Here is a 27949-nt window from a genome sequence, read left to right as displayed (position 1 = left end):
TAGATGACAGCAAAGAATGTTTCTCTAGGGCAAAAAAAACAGTCCCTTAGAAAAGGCTTAGGAGGAACCTGAAATCTTCAGGTCCGGTTAGCAGTTTGATTGGCAGAATTCTGGTAAAACTGGCCTCTACACTAGTTTGCATTTGCTGTGGTCATTAACATGCTCATTCCTGAGTGTCTGCATCTTCCATTTTGCTGTTGGGGGTAGGATGGGGGTGCAGTGGTGGAGAGAAGTAATTTGAAAAGAGCCAGAAAAAAAAATGCCAGCTTTAGGTTTTCTAGGACAAAACGGAAAGAGAAGATAGCAGGCTAGGGGAAGTTGGTTCTTTTTTTTTTTCTTTTTCTTTTAAGAAGGCAAAGAAGACCACAGGTACTTCCGGTTGGAAAACAGAAGTGTGAAAGAAGACCAGCAGTAGAAAAGACAGGGTGCCAAAGACAGTACCTAGTAAATGATAGCTGCTTAAAATATCTTTATGACTGGAAGTTAGCTGCTCGAGCATAGAGCACAGAGAGACTGCAGGGGGAGCAAATTGGAAGTCAGGGTTATAACAGTAACAGTGGGAACACAGGGTTCTGTAGTACATGTGACAGTAGCGTGGAAACAATAGGGATACATTGTTTTCTCCTGCTATCCCGGGAAGGGTTAGAGCTGGCTTACAGTGTAAAACTGGATGTTACAGAGAACAACAGAAACAAAAGGCGAAGTCGCAATCATTTAGTAGAACTGGAGAAATGATTCACCTAAGACAAAAACCAACATTGTGTTGTCAGCATACAAGCAGATTTTTTTCAAACTTTAAGTTGCAAATTGGAGAATCCCACTACTACTGCAAATGGGGCCATTAACACTTATAAATTATAGGCCAGCTGTGATATCAGATTGTTGTCACACGGTTACAACTCAGGGGACGTGATCTCTGGCATAGCAGAAAAATACAGTTAATAAACCTACACTTACCTAGTGGTATTTCTTTCCAGAACAGTTTTATCAGTGTTTCAACCCCTGGCAACCATCATTCTGCTTTCTGTTTCTATGAATTTGATGCCTCTGGGTACCTTGTATAAGTGGAATCACACAGTATTTATCCTTTTGTGATTGGCTTATTTCACTTAGCGTAATGCCCTCCAAGTTCACCCATGTGATGGCTGGTGTCAGGATTTCTTTCCTTTTTAAGACTGAATAGTATTCCATTATGTATACACACATACTGCATTTTGTTTACCCGCCATCCCTTGATGGACTGGGTTGCTTCCACTTCTTGGCGACTGTGAATAATGCTGCTGTGAACATGGGTGTGTAAGAATTTGTTCATCTCTTGCTTTGTTCACTTAATATTTCTTAGGGATCTTTTCATGTCATTATTTTCTCTGGATACTATAATATCAGGTTCATTGGGGTGTATTTTACTGAAAAGGCATCCAGAGTCACCTGACGTGGGAGAACTGGTGTTATGTGATATATTGCAGAATCGGGTAGGTTTATATAATACGGATAAAATACTCTGAAGGGTTTTATCTTCTAATTGTTTCGTTTTAATTTGTGCTTTTTAGGTGTAGCCAATTAGGTAGTGCTCTGGATGAAGCTACTAGTCGTGTGAGAACACTTGAAAATAAGAATAACTTACTAGAAATAGAAGTGGTAAGTATTCTATTTTTTGTTGTTGTTCTAGTGGCTTAATGTTAAACTAAGGCCTTTTTGTTAATTGTACTTTAGAGACAAATAGTTTTATGAAACCATTGCTTATGTGTTTTTGTCTTCTCCTTTAGGATGTGCTATTGTTAAGTAAATTTATAGTTTGAGTGCCGCTGGCTTTATATGATATTATAAACTTCTACCCTTTAAAAATTTAATTTTTTATTGGGATATCGTAAAAAATTTGTATATCGTAAAACTCACTCTTTTAAAGTGTACAGTTCAGCGGTTTTTAGTATATTCGTGTATCATTTTTAGTATATTAGTATATTCACAAACGTGTGCAGCCATCATCACAGTTAATTTTAGAACATTTTTCTCAGTCAAAAAGAAACCCGAGCCCCTTAGCCATCACCCCCGCTCGCTTCCTTCTCCCTTGGCAACCACTGCTCTGCTTTATTTTAATGGATTTGCCTATTCTGGACATTTTATGTAAATGGAATCATGCAATATGTGACTTTTTGGGTCCGGCTTCTTTCACTTAGCATGATGTTTTCAAGGTTCCACATTGTGGCATGTATCAGAGCTTCATTCCTTTTTATGGATGAATAATATCCCATTGCATGGACAGGCCACATTTTATTTATTGATTCTTCAGGTGATAGATGTTTGTGTGGTTTTCACTTTTTGGCTGTTATGAATGATTGGGCTATGAACATTTGTATACAAGATTTTATGTGGACATGTTTTCCGTTTTCTTAGGTATATGACAAGGAATGCATAAACTTTTAAATACATAACTTATTTTTCATGTCTTACCAAGTTTTATTTTATATGTAACTTTACTAAACAGTGTTTTGGTGGGAAGTGTCAGTTATGTTCTATACACTGTGTCTTTAGCTTTGGTGTTTTTTTAGTTATCTTTGTCTCTTCCTAAACTGTAACTTAATGAAGTCAGGGACTTGTCTTTAATGTTTATCTTATATTTCTAGCCACCCTAGCATCTGGTTGGTACTAGTGGATGTGTAAAAAGTGATTGTTGAGTGAATATTCATGCATCACATACATTTTGAACTTTTAATTTTCTTAGTAAGTGAAAGAGTAGGTTAAGAAGTACTTTTTTTGTCCATAAATATTAATGTGGGGCAACAAATTCCAGCTATACTTTCAGAATCATTTCCCTAATTGCCATGGTTATTTTTCCTCATTAAAGTGATCTACAGGTTAGTCCTAGAATCGTAATGCCTCAGACAATGGTTTTCTGTCTACATCTTATGATAATCTCATGGAGCTAATTATTCTAGTAGAGTAATCCTTTCTATTAGTCTCCATTCCAAGGTATAACAAAATATTAATTAAATGTGTTGATTGCCATTTGTGTGTTTTGTTTTATTACTTTGCTTTGTATTTTAACACCCACAATTTATTAGCTGCTGTTGAAACATCTATTTTTCTTAATAAAAACACTTTGTCATCCTTGTCTTTGTTTTATAGAGTGATTTCAGAGAACGCCTCAGTGCAGCCAGCAGTGCCTCCAAAATTTTGCAGGAACGAATCGAGGAAATGCGAACAAGTAATAAAGAAAAAGACAATACCATCATTCGACTAAAATCTAGACTGCAGGATTTAGAAGAAGCTTTTGAGAATGCTTACAAACTCTCAGATGATAAAGAAGCTAGACTAAAACAAGAAAACAAAATGTTTCAAGATGTAAGTGACAAAGAATGGTGACTTAATGACATGGTTGGCTAAAAGTAATTTTAGATATTGTGCTTTTTACAAGCTCTTATAACTTTTTCCACGTTCATTTTTGTTTTACACAACTTTGCTGTAGCTGCAAGTTTACCTACCGTTCGGATGGAGTCAGTTGGGTCTTATCTTGAAGCAGGAAGTCAGAGCCTGTCAAACTGTGGTGTCACTCCCACGCCTTTCTGTCTTTAGCAGGTCAACTTTTGAGCTATCTTAAATCAACGTCTTTGTGTCTGGCAGGGTAAAATGAACCAGATTTAGAACAGGTTTGAATGAATTTTTTTCACTTCAATTTAATTTCACTTAAATTTGGATTTGTGTAACATTGAAACTGGAGTAAGTTTCAGATTGTGTAATTTTTTCCTAAGTTTGTCTTTGTTACGGTGCATCAAAAATCTAAAAGTATTTTGGCTGGTGAAAGTTTCTTCCTGATAGCTTTAGGTTTGATTCTTGTTGCTTTGGTTTTTTAAAATTTATTTTCATGAAGGCAATACACGTAAATGGTTGAAATAGTCAAATCTCCAATGAAAAACAAGTCTTTCCACCTCTCCTTACCTTAGAGTTCCCTACCCTAGAGGCTGTTACTTTCAGCCCTTTTAGGTGTTTCTTCTAGCACTTTTCTTCATGTTTCTAAATAAGAAACTTGTATGGCTCTTTCTTTTCCTGTCAATTCATTTCAGACATTGTATTGACTTCCTTCTGTTGCAAGGTCAGTTTAGCTTTCTTACACCATTGTTCCAAATACAGATACTCTCCCTCTCCTCCCACTGTGGTTAACATATTAAATTGATTTAAAGAAGATTATTCTTTTACATTTTAACAACTCTGAAATTGGAATGCATCTTTATACCATAGTGTCATATTTTAATTGGTAACAGCATTTTTTTTCTCTTTCAGTGGTAAATAAAATAGTGGTATGATTTCCTGTCAGTGGTGTCTTAGATTTGAAATATGATATATTGTCACTTAAGTTAGATCGGTATTCAGTATTTTTTATGTCTATGTAAGTATTGTTCAGAGCTAAGCTGCAGTGGGCAATGATTACCTTTCCTTTCTCTTACAACTTGTATTTTCCCCAGAAGTAATAATTGCCTTGTTTTTTATGTGCTTAGTTTTCGATATGCATAGCACTTGCTTCCCCAAATACCCTTCTTTCAGTCCGAACTGGTTGCTCCCAAGGTCTGATCCACAGATGTTCTTGAACTTGCCTTCACTCTCGTCCTGGGAATGGGCTTTGCTTCTTTCCTTCATTGGAGCTGTTGTATTATGTAGATCCTGTGTCTTCTTTCTTGGTTTAACTCTTTGTTTTGTTCACATACATTTCCTGAAAAAAAGAATGCATGGAGATAAATTTTGGGACCTTCCATGTCTGAAAACTTTTGTAGTTTCCAGTCACACTTTTCAAAAAAATACCTTAGTTTTTAGAACATTTTAGATTTACAGAAAAATTAAGAAGATAGAGTGTTCCCACATACCCTGTTATTAATATCTTACATTGGTATGGTACATTTGCTACAATTAATGAACCAATACTGATACATTATTCTTAAGTAAACTCCATACTGCATTCAGATTTCCGTTCTTTTTACCGAGTGTCCTTTTCTCTGTGTGAGTGTTCTCAGCAACACTGCCATGAACGTCCCTGTACTGGTCTCCTTATGCCAATGTGTGCCAGCACCTCCAGGGTAGCATTCCTGTGACCGTGGCTGCAAAACAGTGACCCCTGAACTGGGCATGTTCCGCTCATGGACTCAGTGGTTGGGGACTCGGACTGGGCAAGCAGGGACAGCTCGTCTCAGCTGTGCGGCATCTGGGCCCTCCGGCAGCTGGGGGCTGACTGTACACGATGCCGCCCCCTGAGACTGCAGTGTGCTCTGTTCCGTCTTCTTTACTCTCCACGTAGCCGGCTAGTTGGGGCTTCCTGGCTGCACGATGGCCGAGTACCAAGGACAAGCTTCCTTAGCCTCTGGCCTGGTATGACCTAGCCTTGGAAATTCTACAGTGTCACTACTACTTGTTAAACAGTCCCCAAGTCCTGCCTGGGTTCAAAGGAAGAGGAAATAGATGCCACCTCTTGATGGGGCATAGCAAGGTTCTGAAAGAGCTTGTGTGAACAGAGATATTGCTGTGGCCATTTTGGGGAAATACAGTCTGTCCCAAGATTACGTATACCTGTGAGTACAGTGGCTGGGACATAGGAAATGAGTGTTGTCATCTTAATTCAGTGTTGTTAAATTGCTCTTAGAAATGGACACACTAGTTACTTTCCCACCAGTAATGTATGAGAATTTTTATTTTTTTCGATTTTTTTCCATTGCTCGGTACTGTGAACCCTCTGTCAGTGTGATTGATGTTAAATGGTTATTTATAGAGCAGTTCTCTCTGCTTGTGGCTTGCTTTTCACTCTATTTGTGGTATTTTTCATGGGGTACAAGTTTTGTGTTGTTGTTTTTTAATTTATTGTCTTAACCATTTTTTTCATGGTATTTTATTTGTTTGTTTGTTTGTTTTTAAGGAAGGCGTAGCTAGTGGCCCATGCGGGGATTGAACCGACAACCTTGGTGTTATTAGCACTGCGCTCTAAACAACTGAGCTAACCGGCCACCCCCCCAGTTGTGTATTTTAATGTCCAAAATACAGTCTTTTCATTTATGGTTTGGGCCTCTTTTATGTCTTCTTTACAAAAATTATTTTCTACCAGAAGATGGGAAAATGATTTTCATAAATATTCCCAAATAAAATTATAAAGCTTTGCTTTATCTATTTAGGCATTTAATCCATCCCAAATTACCTCTTATCTATGGCTTGAGACAGGAATTGAACTTAATTGTTTTTCAAATGATTAACCAATTGTCACAGCACCATTTTAAAATAGATTATCCTATATCTACTGACTTTTAATGCCACTTCTGTTGTGTTTCTTTCTTGTATGAGTCTGTTCGGGGCTCGCGAGTCTGTTCCATTGGTTTATTTTTTGTCCCTGAGTTGAGACCACACCATCTTAATTACTAGTATTTTACAACAAGCTTTGATTTTTTTTTTTGGGGGGGGGGTAGTGTTTCCTTCCCTTTATTTTGTCATTGTTTTAAAAGTTTTTTTGCCTATTCTTGAGCCTGTTTTAGTTGATATAAATATTACTGTCAGCTTAACACATTTCTTCAAAAACTCTGTTGTTGATTGGAATTCTCCAGAATTTATGGATGGACTTGGAGATAACCAAGACGTATAATACTGAGTCTTCCCTTACATGACCATGAACATGGTTTATATCTATCTATTTAAATCTTAAAAAAAGTCTCCACCAAAGTATCACACTTTTCTTAATTAAGTCCTTTTACATCCTATGTTAGAGGATTTTCCCCTTAGGTACTATGTTCTGCTTATCTGTATATTTCTAAATAATGTGCTTTCATTGTTATTTCTTGATTTTTTTTAACATTATCCATAATTATTGTGGATGAAGATTTAGGTCCTTCACATGTCATTTGCTAAGTTTAGAATTCTGAGTGTATATTTTCTTTTTATCAGAATTTTTAAGACTTTGTTTCACTGTTTCATGTTGTGAATGAAGAGACCTGAGGATTGATCTCTTCCTTTCTCCGCCCCCCCCGTCCCATGGCTTTTTCCCCCTCCTTTTCCATCATCTTTTTTTTTTTAATATTTGTATTTTTGCTTTTGTTTTTTAAATTTTTATTGGGGAAGAGTGTGTTTCTCCAGGGCCCATGAGCTCCAAGTTGTTGTCCTTCAATCTAGTTGTGGAAGGTGCAGCTCGTCTCCACATCCAGTCGCCATTTTCAATCTTAGTTGCAGGGGGCGCAACCCACCATCCCATGTAGGAATTGAAACGGCAGCCTTGTTGTTGACAGCTCACTGTCTAACCGGCTGAGCCATCCGGCCTCCCCTTCCATCATCTATTTTATTTTAAAAGCTCTGTGTGCCTAAAGGGGACTGGCTTCCTGGTAGTCCTCACAGACAGTCGTGGAGTGACACCAACCATTTGGTTCGGGGACCTCCAGATGAATATGTAGACGTCTTTTTTTCTGAGGTGGATCAGTTTCCCAAAGAAGAGCCTCCAGCCCCTTCTCCGGGACCCGTCAGCCAGGCTCTGGGGGCCCTGAGGGAGAGGGGCATCAACTTGAAGACTGTTCCTTAGTCAATTTCTCATTTTATCCCTTTGCCTCCCCTTCTCTGCTATACTTAGGTTTCCAAAGTTGCATTTTTCTCCCCTTCATGTGTCCTGTGTCCTGTGTCCTGGCTGGACAGTGTACTGCTGTATGGGATGGCTCCTGACCTCTGACCACTCTCCTTAAGGACTTGCGGCCAGTTCCCTGTGGTCAGCCCTGAACTGGCACCCTGTCCACCGCTGAACCCGAGGTTCAGATCTGAGGGCTCAACCTCTTTGTCATTACCATCCCTTACTCAGGCCCTGAGCCTCAGCACAGCCTTCCCTGCCTTGCTGCTTGCCTCGTCTTCACTGACATCTTTCACGTGTTGCTGTTACCTCTTTTGTTCTCTTTTCAATGGCTTCATTGTTAATTTGGTGGGATCTCAGGATAAAAAGAAAATTCTGTGATGAATCTGTCTTCTTTAACTAGAAAACTCACATGTATTTTAAAATACATTACCTAATTATACTTTTGGGATTGTAATTTGACTCTGTGGAACTAACTTAGCAAGAAGTAGTCTGTAACAATTCAAAAGAGAACAATGCAAATACATTTTAATCTTTTAAAATACTACTTAAAGGGTATTGACTGATATTACTTTTGTTTTATTTTTTATTTTGAAATAAAGTCAAACTTACAGAAAACTTGCAAGAACTGTCATATCCCCTTTACCTAGGACCAGCAGTGGCTAACATTTTACCACGTTTGCTTTATCAGCCCCACCGTACGTACGTGTTCACACAGGCGTATTTGTTTTCTTGAACGACTGGAGAGTAAGTTGTAGGCATCATGCCCCTTTACCCCTAATTTTCGGGAGGTATCCCCTTCTCATACATGGCCACGGAACAGTTACCAGACTACAGAAACCCATATCCAAATTGCTCCTTTATGGCACTTTTTCCCCAGTCCGGGGTCCAACCCAGGATCATGCTTTATCTTCTCTTATCTCTTTAGTTGCCTTTAATCTAAAACAGTGTGTTAACTTTTCTCTGTTGTGACATTGGCATTTTTAAAGAGCATGGGCAGTTATATATAGAATACCCTTCAGTTGATATTACAATGTTTAATTTTGTGGTGCCCTTCTTTGTTCTCCCTTGCAGCTCTTAGGAGAGTATGAGTCCCTTGGAAAAGAACACGAAAGAGTGAAGGTAATAATTGTTTGTCATTCATGTTCTGAACTTCCTGTGGGGGAAGAGGATTAGATGGGGAGCTCTGACCCTTCCCTCCCCCCCAGGACTCCCCCACCCCGTTCCAATCTAGCTATTTGAACTAGGCCACTCACTTACCCTCTGTGTCAATATTCTTATTTTCAAATATCTGCCATTTAGTTCACAAGTTTGTTGGATTTGTTAACTTAACAAGTATTTATTGAATAGCTATTGCCTTTGAGATGAGTTGAGATGAAATTTATAGAAGAGTATAAGGTCCCATACAGACGCCAATAATTATTTAATGCTCTGTAAATACAAAGTATTGTTTCTCAAAGCATTGGCTTTGTGTGGGGTTGGGCTTACTGATGTTTGAATTCTTCATTGAAGCTCTGCCTGGAAGCTGCCTGTTGGGGACTCAGTGAACCCCACGGTGATGCAGTGAGCGGGCCTGAGTATTTCCGCTGCATGAAATGTAGGGCTGTGATTATTAAGGCGTAGTGACAAGGCCAGCAGCCAAGAGTGTTGGGGCTCAAGCCAGTCATTATATCTGAAATCGCATCCTCGGGAGGATTTGTTTTGCCATTTACTAAGGTTTTATCAAGTTTGTGGTTCAAATATGTTCATGTTAACACTGGATTATTTCAAGTCAAGCAAAGCATAATGGGCTCTATCTGAACACACAGCTTCTGTGTGAGCCAGTGTTTCGCGCTCTTTCTTTTCCTTGAATTCTGTCTGTTGCCTCCGTGGCTGGTGCCATATTTGCTGAGGACCCACCCAGTTTTGTTTGCAGCTCCCTGGTGTAGCCTTAGATTAGGTTTGTATTATGCAGTTTTAAATAAAAGGACTACCCTTGAATATTTATCTTCTGTTCTCTGAATTTTTCCTTTATTTTCATAGGATACGTTAAATACAACCGAGAACAAATTGCTTGATGCACAAACTCAGATTTCTGATTTGAAAAGGTAAAATGTTTTGTCTCACTGCTAAGCGGATTCCTCTAATTGTTCTTTCAGCACTTAAGTAAGTGTCTGTGTCAAAGTGATGGAAAGAAATTTTGTGTTTTTTAAAGCCCTTTGAGATTAGGCTTTCTCCTGATTTTCCCCTTATGTAGAAATACTTTTGATTTTAGCCAAAGAAAATTTTTAAATGATTCAAATATATTGGTGGTTGTGCCTGAGAGGTTGCATTTCCCCAAACATCATGTGTTTTCTAAGCATAGGGAAAATCTAAATGATGCTAAATTATTGAAAAGAATTTTAAGCCGCAGTCTAGTTCACTGAATTATTTTTATGCTCCAGAAAGAAAACAGCATTTACACCAATTTTGTGGTCATGTGCTTTGCTGAAGACCTGGTTTGGGGACTGTACTCATGGTCTGATTTGCTTAATTAGGTAGGAACAGTCCTAACTGGTGCCCGTGGCACAATGGTCAGATGTTTCTGATTGGCTTTAGAGCATGTTTTTGCATTTGGAGATAAGTAATGTCCCTTATTTGGAGATTTCACTGCACCCTTCAGTACTTCCCTTGTTGGGCGGGGGACAGGAAGGCTGTCCAGCTTTCTCATCTGCTCAGGTCTTGGCTGCGATACATACGTTCAGTTCTAGTGATGGCTTCCTTACCAGGTCAGTAGAAAGCGCCAGCGCTGTTTGAGCTGTTCCTTCTCAAACCTTCCTGCAACAGGGTAGGTAAGGATTTGCATTTAAAAGACAAGCTAAGACATGTGCAAAGTATAAAAGAACAGAAAGAATGCCAAGATATACTCAAAACAATTGGCCAGAGTACTTATTTTCTGTTGGTAAAGTGGAAAATAGGCTTTTATTCTGAACATGGCACAAATTTGATGAGCAACCTGTAGGTTGAGTTGTTGGGGACAATTTAGCCTTTGCATCTTTTGAAAAATTAGGAAGTTCTTTTTAATAGCTCTGTTACTGGAAGTTAAGCCTGCTTCCTCTTTTGTGAAAGTGTTACCTATGTGTATTTCATATACATGAATATGCATTTCAACATTAAACAGGTAGAACTGCAGTTTATTTGAATACTTGAATTTATTTTATTTTTAATTCATACGTTGTAGATTTTGATCTGTAGTCAAATTTATAATTTTTTTACTTGCTAGATTAAGTCCATTCATTGTTTCCTTGCCTTCAGTTGTGGGATATGAAGTGCTTCTCTGTGCAGTTTAATATATTTGCCCTTTTATTTATTCTCCCTGAGAATAAATGTTCAGCTTTATAAAGTTAACGATGGCGTTTTACTGTGAAAAGGTTTATGGACATGCAGCTCATTTGTCACCCCTTTTCTAGAAAGGTCTGTTAAATAACTAATTTGTAGTTGAGCTATATTTTACATTTGTTGAAATGTACTTAAATTTATCTTATTGCTTGTGAATCAGAACAATTTCAAAACTTGAAGCTCAGGTGAAGCAAGTAGAGCATGAAAATATGTTACGTCTTCGTCATAATTCTAGAGCTCCTGTGAGACCATCACGTGCCAAGTAAGTCACTGCGTTTAATCTCTAAAGCTAAAAATAGATGCACCCTTTTACTGAACTCAGAAGCTTATCTGTGTAAATCAAAAGAAAGGGTTAAATGTCATTATAGAATTTAGATGTGTGAAAACATCTAATTTTCAGATGGCGTGAAAGCTGTTACACAGAAAGAGGTATGTGCCAAAAGGAGGAAACGGTAGATTGGCAGTAAGCAGACTTGGGACGTTTTTATTGTTTGGACTCTGCCCAGCTGTGTGACCTTACGCAAACCACTTCGTTGCTTTGGAGCTCGGTTATGTTATCTGTAAGAACAAGGACACTGGGCTAGAACGTCTTAGAAGGTTTTTTAACCCTAAAATTCCAGAAATGTTATTCCCATGTTCATAGAAAGACCTAGGAAAATGGATCTTCATTAGGTTGTATGCACTTTTTGGTCCTTTTAGTTTTTCAAAATTAGCTTTGTTATAATCTCAGCATTATCTTGACGAAGCATTTACAGAATAGGTTTTTTTCATTTTAGAATTGGTTTTTATTATGATTTTGGTGTAAAAAAAGTATTAATGAGTAATAATAACTTCATGATGACGTTTATTAGAAAAAGATTGTTAAGTTGTAAATTTTAACCTAAGTTGTAATTGTTAAATGAGAAACGTTTTCTAGATCTTAATTAATCTTAGTAGCAAGTGAATTATTTAAAGAAACAAATGATGTGAAGAACTGAATTTGAACGTTGAGGGAGAACAGAAGGGAGCTAGGCTGTTGTCAGGGAAGGCCCTTCTGTGGAGGTGACTTCGAAGCAGAGAGGCGAGCGTGTGTAGTTATTCGAGTGGGAAGTGTGCAGGGAAGAGGGACGCCACGGCAGAGAAATTGGCCCAGCTGAGTCCTGAGGTAGGAAAGAGCTGAGCATGTTTGAAAACCCAAAGGAGGCCAGTGTGGACTGAGCATTCCCAGGCAGGTACAGCAGCCCCAGAGGAAACCACAGGCCTGTCATGCATAGCTTTCCCAGCCTTGGGCAGGACTTGGGGTTTTACTCTGAGTCTGTTGGGAAGTCTTTGAAGGTCTTTCTAGAGTAAAATTGTGTCATCTGATTTCTATTTGTTCAACATACCTGCCATGAGGAGACGAAAAGAGTAGAAGCAGAAAGTCCAGTCAGGCTATTGCAGAGCTAGGAGATAGGGTATTAGCTGGGCAGTGGCCATAGAAATGGATAGAAGAGAAGAATTGGAGAGAGATTCTGGAGGTAGAATCCACAGAACACAGTTATGAATTGAATGGCGAGGTGTCACATGAGTCCTTCGTTTCTGTCAACTAAGGGCGCCATGTTTTAAACTAGGGAGTAAAGATCAGAATTTGCATCTTGGATATTTTACTTAGAGATTCATGTGAGTTCTGAGTGGAAATCAAGCAGGCGATTATAAATTTGTGTTTGGAGCTCAGCAATAAGGTCTGAGGCTATTACAACTTTGGGAGTTGTCTTTCTAGATAGTACTTAAAGCTATAGGATGGATGGATGTGTTGAGTGAGAAGTGGGTCCAGGACAAAAACCTGAAGAGTGAAGAACCCCAGTGTTTTGATGTTGGCGAAGGAACCTCAGAAGGAGCTGCCAGAAAACTAAAGGGGAGGCTGGAGCAGTCCCGGGTGAGAGAGCAAGTGAGGTGGAGACAGACCGGGGGCCTGTCAGGTTTGCGAGCTGGAGGTTATTGGGCCTGGAGAACAGTGTAGATAGACTGATAGGAGGGGAGTCAGTTGGGAGCATATTGAGTGAATGAGAAAACCTCAGTGTCTAAAAGCTGCAATGTCAATGCATTGTGAAACATTTCTGCATAATATTAGTGTGACAGTGCATAAACTAGACCAGGGGTTGGCAGACCGTCACCCCCAGGCCACATCTAGCTGACCACCTGTTTTTGTAAGGCCTGTGAGCAAAGAATGGTTTTGAAATGTTTGAAAAAAATCAAAGAATAATATTTCATGACACGTGAAAATTATATGAAACTTAGATTTCAGTGTCCGTAAAGAAAGTTGTATTGGAAAGCACCAGGCTTACTCATTTGTATATTGTCTGTAGCTACAAGGCAAAGTCGGGTAGTTGGGGCAGAGACTATCTGCCTCAGAAAACCTGAAATATTTACTATCTGGCTTTTTACAGAAAAAATTTGCCGACCCCTGAACTAGACTATCCACGTGGTTTAATTTTAAGAACAATATGGAACAACAACAAAAACTAGTTGCAGAAGAAATAGAATACTATTGACACTGACTTTGCATGTAAAACAGCCTTACATGCCTTATGGGTTCATACAGATATAGTAAAGGTATAAAAAATACACGTGGGAACGCAGAACTTAAATTTAATATAAACGGTAGCTTTTGAGGAGAATGAGATTGGAAAGGTACACAGGGAACCTCAGTTGAATCTGTAGTGTTCCATTTTTAAAAATCTAAAGGATATGTAACAAACAGCCAAGCTTGTCTGAAGCAGGATGGTTGCTACCTGAGTATTATGTGTGTGTCTGTGCCTGCCTGAAATAGTTGGTGTTTTTAAAGTGAAGAGGACCTCGTAACGGATTAATATCCAGAATATAAAGAACTACAAATCAAGAAGAAAAAGACAGCTTCCTCAATAAAATGTGATAAAAGAGTATGAACTAGCAGTTCACAGAAAAAGAAACCCAAACGGCTAATAAAAATGAAAAGGTGCTCACTTCCCTAGTAATCAGAAAAATGCAGATTAAAACAATAAGGGGAGACCACTCACACCATCAGACAAGCCCGACTTAAAATGCAGTCACTATCATTTGGCAGAGATGTGAAGGATTAGGTACTCGCCAATTAGGCTGGACTGAAACTTGGTACAGCCTGTCTGGAGCGTGATCTGGCGGTATCGCGTGAGGCCGAAGAAGGCAAACCCCAAATTCCACGCTCCGTTCCTAGATATTTTCCTGAGAGAAACTCTTACACAAGTGAATTGCAGTGTTGTTGAAAAGGGGGTGTGTTAGAAGCTAACCTCCACCAACAGGATGAAGAATGAATAACTTGGGATCCTTTCATACTGTGCAAAAATGGGTAAGGTGCCAGGGCTGTGTGTAGGAACATGGATGACTCTCAAACGTGATGTTGAGTAGAAAAGGCATTAAAAAGGATGCGTACATTATGCCCATTATATCATTAAAAATACAAACAAATGTATACATACAATTTTATGTCTTACAATGAAAAACAAATAGGGTAAGATGTTAGCATTTGTTAAAACTGAGAATGGGTGAGTGCTTGTTGTAGTATTTTTTGTAATTTTCTAAGAATGTTTGAAATGTCTCTTAATGTAAACACTGGGGAAAAGGAGTGACTGGGGGTTGAAATGAAAATAGACAAAAGAGACAACTCTTAAAAAGTTTGTTGTGAAAGGGAGCAGAGAGAGGAAGATGGCAGTCGCCTCACGGTTTCTGTTTTCTCTCTGACGTGTGATGCGAGGTTATCTCCTGACAGTCCAGGCTGGGTGAGAGGATTGAGGAGAGTCGTTGATTACAGAGAGAGACGTTGCCAGCAGTGTTGGGTGTCCCCTTGAGATGGTGATAGTGATTCTGTAATGACACCCCAATCTGCACGGTTGGGTGAGGTGTTTTTTTTAGCTCAGCTGCAGAAGTAGACCTTTGCAACCCTCCAGCTTCGGGTTTCCCTGCCAGTGGGTGTGACAGAAGGGGAGCTGGGAAGGACACCGAGGCGATGAGTAATTAGTACCAGGAGTGCGCATTCCAAGGCAGGAGAGAGGAACTAGTAAAGCAAGGGGGGGTCAGTACAGAGAAAATGGGAGGCCGAGGACCCCAGGCCCAGCGCTCAGTGTGCAGTGGTCACACCTGAGCACGGGCGCCGGAAGAGTCTTTGGAGCACCAGTTCCCTAAGGAGGGTGCATTCTCTGCTGGTGACAAAGTCCAGCAAGTATCCTCTGAGGGAGCCAATGAGGAGGAAGAGTGAAGTCACTGGAGAGCGGTCCGGGCCAGCTCAGATGCGTGGACACCGAGGGCGGGAGTCGGTGTGGAGAAGATGAGACATGTTCTGAAGCCCAGCCAGTGACCAGTGGACATGCGATGGTGTGAGCCTCACACAAGCAGGGTTCTCCTAAGAATGGCGGGAACTGCACCATTCAGTACAGACATGCCAACAGCCACACGTGGTTTTTGAAATGTAAATTAATTAAAAAACAAATAACATTTAAAAATTAGTTCTTCAGTCTCACTAGCCACATTTCAAGTGTTCAACAGAAGTGTGTGACTAGCTGCTACGTACTGGGCTGTGCAGATAGAGGACACTTCTGTTTTGGTAGAAAATTCTCTCGCAGTGCTGGTCTGGGAGGACCAGGAGGGCACTCGCGCTTCTGCTCATGCCCTGAGCTGCAGGAGCGGGTATGAAGGGTATGGAGGGCGGCAGTGGGCGAGGGGGTGTTCAGAGTGTGTGCACGTAACAAACGTGAAACAATTCAGTTCAATCTTAAAACTGAATATATGTAGATATTTGTAGATTTCGTATATCTAAAATAAGATTGCTATATGCATTTTTTTAAGTCACTGTGCAAATGTATAAATAATACTTCAAAGCAGGTCATTTTCAATATGCGCTCAGTTTAGCTTGAAGCACAAACCTTTTAACACCTTAGAACATTCCTCGTTCTCATAGCACACTAGCAACCTCAGATGTCAGCAGGCGGAAGTGGTTGATACCAGGAGCGGAGTATTCTATCTTTACCGGCCAGCCTTTGGACATCCAGGATAGGAAAATGGATAACCAGCTGGAGGAAACCTGTGTTCCTGGGTAAGATAATTGTCAGAGATCGTACATGGGAACCGTTCTTAGAGATTTCATTTGCCTTTAAGTGTTCAGGAAGAGATAAAGAGCCATCTCCGGTTTCTTTAATGTCATAATTTTAAGGACCTAATTTTTTTTTTTTTAAGATTTTATTGGGAAAGGGGAACAGGACTTTATTGGGGAACAGTGTGTGCTTCCATGACTTTTTTCCAAGTCAAGTTGTTGTCCTTTCAATCTTAGTAGTGGAGGGTGCCATTCAGCTTCAAGTTGTTGTCCTTTCAGTCTTAGGTGTGGAGGGCGCAGCTCAGCTCCAGGTCCAGTTGCCATTTCTAGTTGCAGGGGGCGGAGCCCACCATCCCTTGCGGGAGTCGAACAGGCAACCTTGTGGTTGAGAGCCCACTGGCCCATGTGGGAATTGAACCGGCAGCCTTTGGAGTTAGGAGCATGAAGTCCTAACCGCCTGAGCCACCAGGCCGGCCCTAAGGACCTAATTTTTATTTGATTTTGAAAGACTAACGCTTTTAGGATATTTTGCTTTTGTAGGCTATGCAGAGCCTCCCCACTGTGTTCCTGGCACAGTGGTGTGCCACGCTCGAGCTTGTGGTGAGGACAGGATGTTAATCCTCTCGTCCTCCACACACTCCAGGGTGCCATATAAGTACAGCATTTCTGTATGTGCTGGGATGTGAAAAGGACTGGTCTGTTATACGCAGGTTCAGTTTTATTTAACTTGTTTGCATTGGAAAGCATACACGTTCATTGTGGAGTATCATTGTTAACTCGCCTGTTACTCCCCCCAAAAACCCAGTGAACTGTGCATCTTAGTTCTGGTTGCTCTAACAAATGACCGTAGACCAAGCGGCTTGAACAACACACATTTATTTCCTACAGTTCTGGAGGCTCTTAAGTCCAAGATCAGGGAGCCAGCTCCGTCGGATTCTTGGTGAGGCCCTTTCCTTGGTGCATACCTGCAGAGAGAGATATCTTGGATCTCTTCCTCTTCTTATTAGGGCTCTAATCTCATCATGGGGTTCCACCCTCTTGATCTCATCTAAACCTAATCACCTCCCACAGGCCACACCTCCAAATACTATATCACATTGAGGACTACAGAGGGGGACACAAAACTTCAGTCCATAGTACCATGTATTTTACAATTATTATTTAAGGTACCATTCTCCTCCGGAAAAGGATTCTTCACCTGGAAGTTCACCAGCAAACTTACTGATAAAAAAACAGAGAGAGACTTCAGACACACCAATCATGAGAGCTTTAAAAGAACTTGATGAAGAAAAAATATTTAAAAATTGGGGCACACAGACGGAGAAAGAGGACACTTCAAATAGTAAGTATTTTATTCCTTACTTGATATATAGATATGGATTATGGATATAAGGATAGCTTCCCCTGCCCCCTAGTTACATTACTGTCTTTAAAATGAAATTCCTCAAGTAATGCAATAAAAAGTTTATTTTACTGCTGCTTCAGCCCCATTTCATAGATCATCAAATCCCGTAGTTAATAATTTAATCACAGTCTTGGCATAACATGCACCTTCTATACAAAGCAAAGTACGTGTTATGTTCTGATTATTAAAGATTTATGTGGCATTCCTAAGGATATTTGTAAAACTTCTATCAGTTTGTCACATCAAAAAGTGATGACGGACATTTGGGATTCATAAAGTAAATGTACCATTTCCTACTCTCCGCTGTCTTGGGTACTGAGCACCCAGCAGTAAGATAACAAGTACCTGTAATACTATTTTTTCACAGCTCTGGGTACTTGCGTCTCCTCCGGGTACTCTGTACTCTCGTGCTCACTTGCTCGGCCTGCTAATCACGTCATTAACATCTTTGGCGTTGCATCCAAAGCAGTATCTCCTAGTAAATAAATTAGTGACCTGATTTCCAAAAATAAACTCTCTTGAAAAATCACCTTGAATGCCAGTTGTAAACAGAGAACCAGAATGAATGCATTATAAACTCCCACATTTTTCTTCATCAAGCATTTTTTATCCTTATAATGTGGTACATTGGCAAATTATCGTGATAACCTAGCGAGGGAGAAGAACTGCTCGCTTGGTGTAACCATCTGTTAATAAAAGCAGATCACTGAAGCAAGTTTGTCTTGCTTGACTTTTCTTTACATTTGTCTTTTATAGAATTGGTGAATCCTCAGCAAACTGAAACGTCTGTCAATGCAAGTCGGTCCCCAGAGAAATGTGCTCAACAAAGACAAAAGAGATTGAATGCTGCTTCACAGCGATCGTCCTCTCTGCCACCTTCAAATCGTAAACCAAGTACTCCAAGTAAGAGTTAGGTGTCATATCTCCTGGGCTCAGAGGAGTGACCTGGGAGCCTCACATACTGACATTTTCCATCTCCTTTATGCTCTCCCCGGCGCCTACAGACCGCTCTGAGCACAGATCCCTAAGTTCATTGGGATTTTTTTGTGTGTCCAGCAAATTTGTGCAACTAAAACCACTTTACAGTTTTCAAGACAGTGGACAACTATCTAATTAAACAGTAGTTCATACAAATTAAGCTAGCCTGCAGAAAGATGCTTCTTTTCATAGATTTACCTAAGGTTATTGGCATTAGTCACCTTTTCCTTTAGCCAGTTACAGTTTTAAAGTGTAAACATTGTATTTCTGTATTCTCAACTTCCATTTTCATAACAGCTAAGGAGATTCCTGTATGGCTGTTATAGGAATGTTCACTGGTACACTGGCCTTTCCATCTTATTTCCTGTCGACTTCTAAAATCCTGAAAAACCAGTTTTGAGTGAGAGTGCTGAAATTACAGTTTGATGTACCAAAATGTTGACATTGGTTCCCTCTAGACATTAGGTTATGAATTTTTTATTTTATTTTTTATACTCTTATTTATCTTTCAAAAAGTTTTACAATGAAATTGTATTTCTTTTAAAGTTAGAAAAAAGCACTGAAAAGATAGTATATGGTCTGCCAATATAACACATATTATATAGAAGAAAAAGAATATTTCCTCTTCGTTTTCTTCTATAGCAAAAAGAGAGATTATGTTAACACCAGTGACTGTGGCTTATAGTCCCAAGAGATCCCCTAAGGAAAATTTGTCGCCAGGATTTAGTCATCTACTTAGCAAAAATGAAAGCAGTCCAATTCGGTAAGTTCTCTAAAATTGTAGAATAAAATATATATATTATTGATTTTTTTTTAAAAATGTCAACTTATGCCTCTAGCTATCACTAAGTTTTCAGTTGTCAATGGGAACTCTCTGGATTTAAATTATTTAAATGAATGTCATACTAAAAATTAAAAAAATACAATAAGACACAAAAATAGTTTTTAACTGTGTAAACTGGCTACTACTAAAGTTAAATGCAGTGCTCGCTTCGGCAGCACATACACTAAAGTTAAATGCAATCTCAGAGCTTCTTCCAACCTTTGGATGTAGAACAATAATGCTCTGTTTTCCTGAAAAGGTTTATGGTACAGGGACATTTTTGAGCCCTTTGTCTAAGAAAGTGGGCCGTCCTGGTATGGCCCTGGCACTGAACATAAGTTCACCTGTGCCCCTGAGAAAACGGTCCTCTCTGAAGTGTGGCCAGCACTGTGTGCTGTAGCGGGCAGGCCATTGCTGGTGACCCAGCCCCATTAGCCTCAGGGATGAATTACTTAAGCACATTGAACCTCAGTTTCCTCTTCTGTAAAGCGGGGACAAATGCCTGCCCTGCTTATTTCATAAGGTTGTTAGAACGAGCAGTTGAGATACTGTATGGGTAAATGCTTTAAGTCTAGTGTGTAGCTATAATTTTGTTAGAAAATAGAAGTTTAACTTCAGTTTGAGAAAAGTATATGACCAGCTTTCTTTCTAAAAAATAATGTAAGTGTGTGAGTTAACTGGATGCCAGCTCATGTTTCTAGCGGCACTAGGGAAAATCAGTTAACATTTTTTTCTCACGAGTAACTTGCTTCATTCATAGATTTGATATCCTTTTGGATGATTTAGATACTGTTCCTGTGTCTCCATTACCATGTACCAATCCCAGGAAGCAGCTCCAGTTTCTTCCTCTAGATGACCTGGAAGGTATCTTTTCCTAAAACATTATTAGTTACGGTTTTGTCATTCATTGTGAGTTTCTGGTATCTTTTCAAGGTTCTAAATATTATAATATCCTGCACGTAAATGTTTTTCTGCCCAAGGGCCTCTACAAATGAGCACTCGCGATACTCACATTGTATGTCACTGTTGTTATCCTCATCCAAAGGGTGGGAAACTGAGGTACAGGAATGGTTAATTAGCAAGGCCATACTGTTCCGTTTTTGTCTTTACTTTGACATTCTCTATAAATTTTATACGATTTAGGCTTTGAGTAAATTTTTTCCTTTTGCTCATTTGTAAGTTTGGAATAAAGTTATAAGATAATGCATGAGAAATCACTTAGGTAGGCCCCTAAAATGTTAACTCTTTATGTTGGTTTTAATGTGTTTAAACTTTTGTTTTTTGCTTTAAGTTTACTTAAAGTTCATTTACATTTACAGAAAGTTTGCATACGCTGGTTTCAGAAAGTTGTGAAGGTTGTTAAATGGAAGGCAAAGCTTTAGAATTCTGTGGAGAAAAAGCACTGAGTAAACATTTTTGATTGTTGTATTTCTTTTCATTACATTTTTTGGCCCATGTAGCAGCTATTTCCCGAAGGTGAAGTTGGGTAACATGTTTAGTATGCATACAGTTCTGTTACAAAAATTGATAAGAAATTTCCTTTCTCACTGACAGGAAAAAAATATTCAGAAAAAGCCACCGACATCCATGTTAATCATAACTCCTCCCCCGAACTGTTGCCAAATGGAGTAAAGAAAGTGTCTGTGAGGTCAGCCTGGGAGAAGAACAAATTCGTGAGCTACGAGCAGTGTAAGCCTGCTTCAGTAGCATCTCATGGCAGTGACTTTGAGTATACTGCAAAAATCAGGACGCTAGCTGAAACAGAACGGTTTTTTGATGAACTTACAAAAGAAAAAGACCAGGTAAAAACAAATAAATTTTTAAAAATCTTTTTCTGATCTTAACGCTTATTAAGGAATAGTCAGAAGGGAGTTAGAGTCAAACCCACCCCAGGGAGTTACTGTGAATTTCACACCAAAGCTGCACTAACAACGTGTGTGAGGCGAGCTGTTGTTACTACTTCTAGCAGAGGGAACTTATGTGAAGACGAGGCGGACAAGAAAATACTAGACTGAAGTGGTCTTTCCATTCTGTGTTCTAAACCTCCTTGCAGTAATTAGAATTCTTCTGTTTTTATTTAAACTCTTTTGTGTGTTAACAGATTGAGGCAGCACTAAGTCGAATGCCTTCTACTGGAGGACGAATCACTTTGCAGACAAGACTAAATCAGGTGAAATGTTTTGGCTTGAATGTGCTTTAGAGGCTTGACGCTGTAGTCAGTGCTCCATTTTCCAAGATGGATTCTTACAATCATGGTTTTTAGGCACACTGAAGCAATCAGTTAACACTTTTAGACCATGTAGGAAGTGTTTGGTGATTATAGTATATGAGGTGTGATCAAACAATACGGTGAATGTTTAAGTAAAAAAAAAAATTACAGTAAAAGACACATTGCCATTAATCCCCCTCAAAATACTCCTCACTTCAAACACACTTATTCCATCCTTCTTGCCACTTTCTGAAGCAGTTCTGGAAGTCCTCTTTCGTGAGTGTCTTTAGTTGCGCTGTCGTGGCTGCCTCGATGTCCTGAATCATTTTGACTTTGGGGAAGAGCCAGAAGTCTCACGGTGCCAGATCCAGTGAATAAGGTGGATGAGGACACCCCATAATGTTTTTATCTGACAGAAACTGCCAAACCAGAAGTGATGTGTGACACGGAGCAATTTCATGATGATTGACAGCACACTTTAAAACACACCTCCTCTCAACTGTAGCTCACACCCAACTGGTTGCACCGAACAAGTTGAAACTTGGCACACACTGTGACTAAGGCTCGGCGCACAGCGTCCTGTATTGAAGATCCCTGCCTTTCCGTGGGATGGCACGCGGCAGCAGCATTCTTCGTACATTTTGATCACACCTTATATTTTATAGTTGCATGCTAGCTTTCAGGAATAAAAACTGATTTTACCTTTGTACTTCAAGAAAAAGGTGTTCATGCCGTTATGTTTTCAGGAAACTAACTCGGGTGCAAATGGCAATTTGCCTGTCAACAGATTTTACATTAAGTCAGTGTTCTCACATGAAGTCTCCCGTTTTGTGTTTTCTTCCCCCTCCAATCTGTAATTCATTTCTGAACCCCTTTGCAGTTGGTAAACGTGAAACGGTTGTACTTTGCTGCTGGAATAGTTGTAGAAGTTTAAGAGAGAGAGAGATGTGGTTCCATTATTGAGCAGGGGATGGTGCAGGCCCCATGGCCCGTGTGCATTTCTTTCAGTTGCTTTGCAAAGAGAATTAAAATACATGAAGTCACGGGATATCCTAAATCTGTTCTTTCTGTAACATTTTAAACATAACAGCAAGTATACGTCTCTTATATAACTGCATGTTTTGGCTTCTCTCAGTGCCTTAACTTCAGGAAAGGTTCATTTTCAGATTGATCTGTGATACCAGAAGGAAAGGGGGACACAAAAAAATAGGAGAGATCTTTTTCAAGGGCCTGTATCCCTAACATCTTCTTTTTCTGACTTTCATAGTATTTAATATTATTGTTCCGAAAGTTTTCATTCAATAATTTATAAGACTCAACACATGAAACTCTTCTTAAAATAGTTTACTGGGAAGGCAGAAGGAAAAATTGTTGATATTCTGAGTCTAAATCCATCTGAAACATTTGTTTAATGTATTTTTACATAATGATCACAGGCTCTTAAAATAAGACTTAAAGGGCACTGGTTTCTGTTCGTATATGTCAAAGCTCGTCAGTCCAGGAAGAAGACAAATGGCAGCGAAAAGGGGCTGAGGATGCTTATATACGAGTCATAAATGGAAAAGTTAAATTGGGCCAAAAAAGATGAAAAATGTTCAGTCTTATCAATGAATATGAAATAATATACATTTAAACCAAAGCATCATTTTTAAAAAATGATTATATCGAAGGTATTTTTTAAAAGCAGCACCAAGGGTGGGGATTATTCTCATACCCTGCAGGTGGAAGTAGCAATTGTCACAAACTCTGGAGTACAGCTTGGCATCTATCCAAAGCTTTAGAATTTTGCGTTCCTTTGGACCTAGCGCTTTTACTTCTGGAAAAGATTGCCAGAGCAATACTTACAGATACCGGTATGTGCAAGGAGATACGTTTAAGAATGTTTATTGCAGCGTAATTTATGATATCTGAAAAATAGAAGCAACCTACATTTCTATTGGAAGATTCTTGGTTAAATGTACATCTGATGAATATTGCACATTAATTTAAATGATGTTGTAGAAAGATATTTCATTACAAGAGAAGTTCAGTTGAAAAACATTTTGAAATAGTTTGATTCTGTTTTTATTTTTCTTCTTAAAAATGGTGAGCATATCTGCAGAAAAAAATGGAAAGCGTAACAGTGTTTGTACTTTTTGTTCATCTGTCTTCTAAATATTCTATAACGAACATGTAATCTTTTTAAAATTACATTTTTAATTTTTATTTATTAGTTTCTGTTGTACAAAACAATGTAATAGTTAGACATTTTACTCCTCACAAAGTGATAACCCCCCGCCCCCAATCTGTTACCCCTGTGACATCATATGTAGCTGCTACAGTTCCACTGACTATTGCCTATGCTGTACTCCACGTCCCGTGACTATATATATATTAAATTATAGTTGATACTCAGTATTATTCAGCTTTAGCTTCAGGTGAGCATGTAATCCTTTTGTAATTCAAGTTTTATTTCAGGATACCATTGGAGTTAATACTGAACACAGTATCTAAAATGATAAATATATATTCCAGGTACTATTTATTTCATAGTAGTGCTATTTATTTTAAAATAGCAGTTGTTACATTGATCCATTGTGAAATCTCTTATTCCTTGGAAAAGTCCTCTCCAAATGTTTTTCCTTTTTAACTCAGACATTTTTGTCAGAAGAAAGTCATTTGTTATACGTGTAGGTGGGATACGGCACCAGTCAGATGTGTCTGTTAATTCTGGTGAAACGTGTGGAGCGCCGCCTAGGTTCCTCTTGTGCTGTTCTCACTGCAACGCAGTTAAAGAAGTTTCTTCTTCCAGTCGGTTGTGTTGCTCTTGCTATAATTTCCACATTCTCAATGTACCAGACACACTGAGGATATTTTAAAGTGCAGCAGTTAATTTGGAATGGTTGAAAAGTTGACTTAAGTTGTTCCGCTCAAAAGAAATAATGTAAAGATGGTTTGTGTAAAAAACAAAATATCTGATTTTAATGTTTATACTTGTTCTTTTGCTAAAAGAAAGGTCAATTTGGTGGTAATTTAGAACCAGTGAACTTGATACAGAATCCTAATTAAGCTTTTCCCATTATTTTCACTTAGGAAGCGTTGGAAGACCGTTTGGAAAGGATTAATCGAGAACTGGGTTCAGTTCGCATGACATTAAAGAAATTCCATGTCTTGCGCACCTCTGCAAATCTTTGAGATTTGTAGCCATTAAATTTTGAGACATTTTTGTTTGCACTAATGTATAATTATGCACTCGGAAAAGGCAAACTATTTTGTACTGTTTATAAGCCTTCAGACTGTAGTTTTACAATCATGCTGTTCTTCAACTTGCTATTTTATACTTCAAATGGCCACATATTTTCAAGATATTTTTGTTATGCTCAGGAATCTCTTATATATTTTACTATTTAAAAAATATTATTTTTAAATAGTATATGTCTCCAATTTGTATCACTAATAAGGAAGTGTAATTGGGAGGCAGCTTGTTTCTAAACAAATCGTGTTATCCTTCTACAATTTGCACACCAGTTTTGTAAACTTGTTAGACATTGTGGGTATGATTTTTTTTAAATGCTTAAGAAGAGCTTCTATAGATGGACTAATACATGCTGAATGCAGAAAAAATTACAGCATACCCTGGAGTTTAGTAGTTTTGAGGTTTTTTAAAAAATGGTAATGTAATTCCTATTTGAAACATTTGTCTTAGAGTGAATATTAGATTAGTAATAATGGAAATATTGGAAATGATGGAATAGTGGAAAGCTTTGAAAATGACATGACTAACTCATTTTGTTTCCCTTAAACTTTATTATTTGTAAGGAAAGAAAAATGAGAAGTAATTTTTAATTTTGTCACATGTATTACTTTTCAGTTGGAAAGCCGTAGCTTTCCGCTCATCATTCTGAATGTACATTGACCACCCTTGACCATAAATGGATAGATAAATCTTTGATGAAATACAGGTCACCACCCAGTGAGGTTGTGAAAGCAGTCCTGGTTTCCTCAATGTACCTGGCTTCAGCTGTCAGTCAGTCACCATGTGACAGTTTAAACCCCTCTCCACCCACTCCATCCCTGCCCGAAAGAAAAAGAAATACTCCCATAGTAGGTGCTGTGAGAATATTAGGTCAACCACCTGCTCTGCTTGTTAGTAGAAGGGGATGTGTCTAGACCACACCTGGCGTCTTGACCTTGGTCTTGCTGGAGACCCGGCTCACTGCCTGGGCAGTACCTCCTGTGCTCCAGCCAGGAGCTCTAGCAGGTGTACTGACTGCTGGTCCCGTGTGGGCTGTTTACCTGTTACCGTTCCGGTGGCCAGTCAGAACCCAGGGCCCACACATTCAAGCTCTATTGATAAACAGACTCATTCCATGCTTTCACAATTACCCCTGAAAACGCTCAGGTTTATATTTTGGTTTACTTTTGAGCCTTTTCTCCTGTGCGGCTCTTAATAGCATGTAGTTATAACAATGCCAAGCCCACGTTACTCCATTAGGATATATGTATGCCTTCAATCAAGAATCCCCAATTATTTTTGAGCCCCCGACACCAAAGCTTCACCTGGCTGCGCTCCAGGCCTGGGGCCTGCAGCCACCCCCCCCTCTCCACTTGGGGGAGTCTCAGCAAGGAGGGGGCCTCTGACAGCTGCCTCTCTGCTCCCAGCCAAGAATTGAACCTTTGCTCCCAACTCCTACAACCATTTGAAGACATCAGCTACTGAGAATCACCAACAGAATCAAGTGCCTTTATTCTAGACTTTTTTTTTAAATCTCCTAGTTACACTAAAGAAAAGGTTCATTTTAGTCAATCTCCAGTATGGCTCTGTGTTAAGACATAATGAAGGGATTGGCTTTATTGGTGATATTCCCTTTACTCTGTTCCTATACATGACATTAAAAACTAGCCCGAAAGTTATTAGGCTGTTTCACTGTTCTTTACTCCTATTGTAAAGTCTACTACATTCTTAAGAATAAAGAAATTGCCATTTCAGAAGAGGTTAGAGCGTTCTCAAGGAATTCTCTTCTTAGTAGTAGTCTATACTGGATTATTCCAAGAAAGGTGTTAAGTGCTATCAAAACGTCTCCTGTGCCTCTCAGAAAAACTATGCTTTGATTTTTGAAGTGTGTGGTATTAATAGATTGGAAGTACCAGTCCCTTATTTTTTTTTTTTAAAGAAATTTTGTTTTTTTCTTTGTAGCTGTGAAGAGGGAAACCAAGGAAAGTCCTTTCAGCCATCTTTCCCTTTGGGGATGTTTAACTTAAGGAACGCTGGATTTAACAACCACTCAACCTAAAAGCAGGAAAGGTGGCAATCTTAAAAAGCAACTACTGTCCCAGGGAGGTAAACTGCTTTTGATGCCGCTGGAGCTGAGCTGCATTTAATAAAGAAACCTAAGTGAATCTTCCACTTGGGGGGAAGTGCCTTTTGTAAATGCAAATAGTTAGCTCTCTCCCGACACCTGCCCTCTGCCCCTTTCCCCTTCCTTAGGAGGCAGCCTGAAGTGGGGAAAAGTCCTTCGGGATCCCTGGTTACAGCTTAAAATGAGTGTTCCGGTTGGAACAATAGTAGACAAAGCTATGCTCCTGCGTGCCATGTGCTGACTGCAGGGCGCAGGAGTGCCAGGCAGCCCTGGGTCCCACCCTGGCGCACGCCTGCCTTCTCCGCAGTAAGTGACAGATGAGCAGATCAGAACCTTCCTTCCTTTCAGGGAGATCATGTAAAGTGCCTGGTGCTGAGTAAACTTTCAATAAATAGTACATTTCAGCTTCATCCTGAGTTAAATAGGCTTTTGAAGTAGCGATTCAGCACTTTTTAAATAGTAAACTAAAGTAGATTGTGTACTAAGCAGTTCACTTAAAAACTACCTTGGGTTGGTTGACATTTCCGTTAGGGGGTCCAAGATGTTCTCTCCACCTCTTTGCAAAAAAAAAAAAAAAAAAAAAGATTTCTTGGAGTTTAAATGAGCTCCCCTCTGGTATGAGTTTCTTTCTCTTTTTTTAAATGACAGATAAAACAGTTGATAACCTGTTGAGTGTAAGTTCAGAAGGCACTTTGATCTTAAACAGTGATTTTGGGTTTGATATAAATATAGGCTATTATCCAAAAAAGTATTGACAATGTAATCAAAATAATTGCTCCTTTGGGTGTTTCCATCTAAAGGCGGTGGTGGCCTGTGATGCAGGGACGTGAAAGAAGTGCCTGCCACTGGGCGTTAGAAAGTCTGTATGACAATTATGACTTGTTTTAGAGTTTGATCACCAAAACGTGCTCCTCTTTTTAACTTAGAAAAGCCAGGTGCTTTGCTGAATGTTATTTGAATTCTGCACTCTGCACTAATATATGTAGTAAAATTAGACATTTTTGTCATTTTAATTTTTAGCTATCTCAAAAGCAGTTTTCACTAAATTTTAATGTGTAACTTCTGTGGATCTTTAAGAAGCTTTAAAAAGTAAATGTGTCCCCAGAGCTCTTTAGGAATCAGAGGAAAATCACATTTGTTCATCATGAGTGATTGTGTATGGTTAGATTTGCAGGGTCTGATTGAACCGATTACGTTGCACAAATT

General features: G+C 39.2%; 1 protein-coding gene across 8 annotated transcripts in view; it reads left to right on the top strand.

Moving 5' to 3' along the window:
* The window catches only part of MPHOSPH9 (M-phase phosphoprotein 9), a 48488-nt gene extending 21144 nt beyond the window's left edge, over positions 1-27344 (top strand). For 5 of the 8 annotated variants that reach the window (XM_074321090.1, XM_019734003.2, XM_074321089.1 and 2 more), the window contains 13 exons: positions 1551-1638; positions 3127-3342; positions 8648-8695; positions 9596-9660; positions 11091-11192; positions 15858-15992; positions 17156-17331; positions 18151-18297; positions 19015-19135; positions 19956-20059; positions 20750-20997; positions 21297-21365; positions 24477-27344. In XM_074321090.1, the coding sequence (XP_074177191.1) occupies positions 1551-1638; positions 3127-3342; positions 8648-8695; positions 9596-9660; positions 11091-11192; positions 15858-15992; positions 17156-17331; positions 18151-18297; positions 19015-19135; positions 19956-20059; positions 20750-20997; positions 21297-21365; positions 24477-24578 (1621 nt within the window). In that variant the 3' untranslated portion in view covers positions 24579-27344. Of the gene's footprint in view, positions 1-1550; positions 1639-3126; positions 3343-8647; positions 8696-9595; positions 9661-11090; positions 11193-15857; positions 15993-17155; positions 17332-18150; positions 18298-19014; positions 19136-19955; positions 20061-20749; positions 20998-21296; positions 21366-24476 lie in introns of those variants that run through there. The other 3 variants (XM_019734005.2, XM_074321091.1, XM_019734008.2) reach the window with 3 other exon arrangements.
* Positions 27345-27949: the final 605 nt, after the last annotated feature.

The sequence above is a fragment of the Rhinolophus sinicus genome, linkage group LG16 (genome assembly GCF_036562045.2).
Source record: "Rhinolophus sinicus isolate RSC01 linkage group LG16, ASM3656204v1, whole genome shotgun sequence".
Classification (NCBI taxonomy): Eukaryota; Metazoa; Chordata; class Mammalia; order Chiroptera; family Rhinolophidae; genus Rhinolophus; species Rhinolophus sinicus.
The sequence above is the reverse complement of the archived record's forward strand: the minus strand, read 5'-3'. Positions and strand labels throughout refer to the sequence as shown.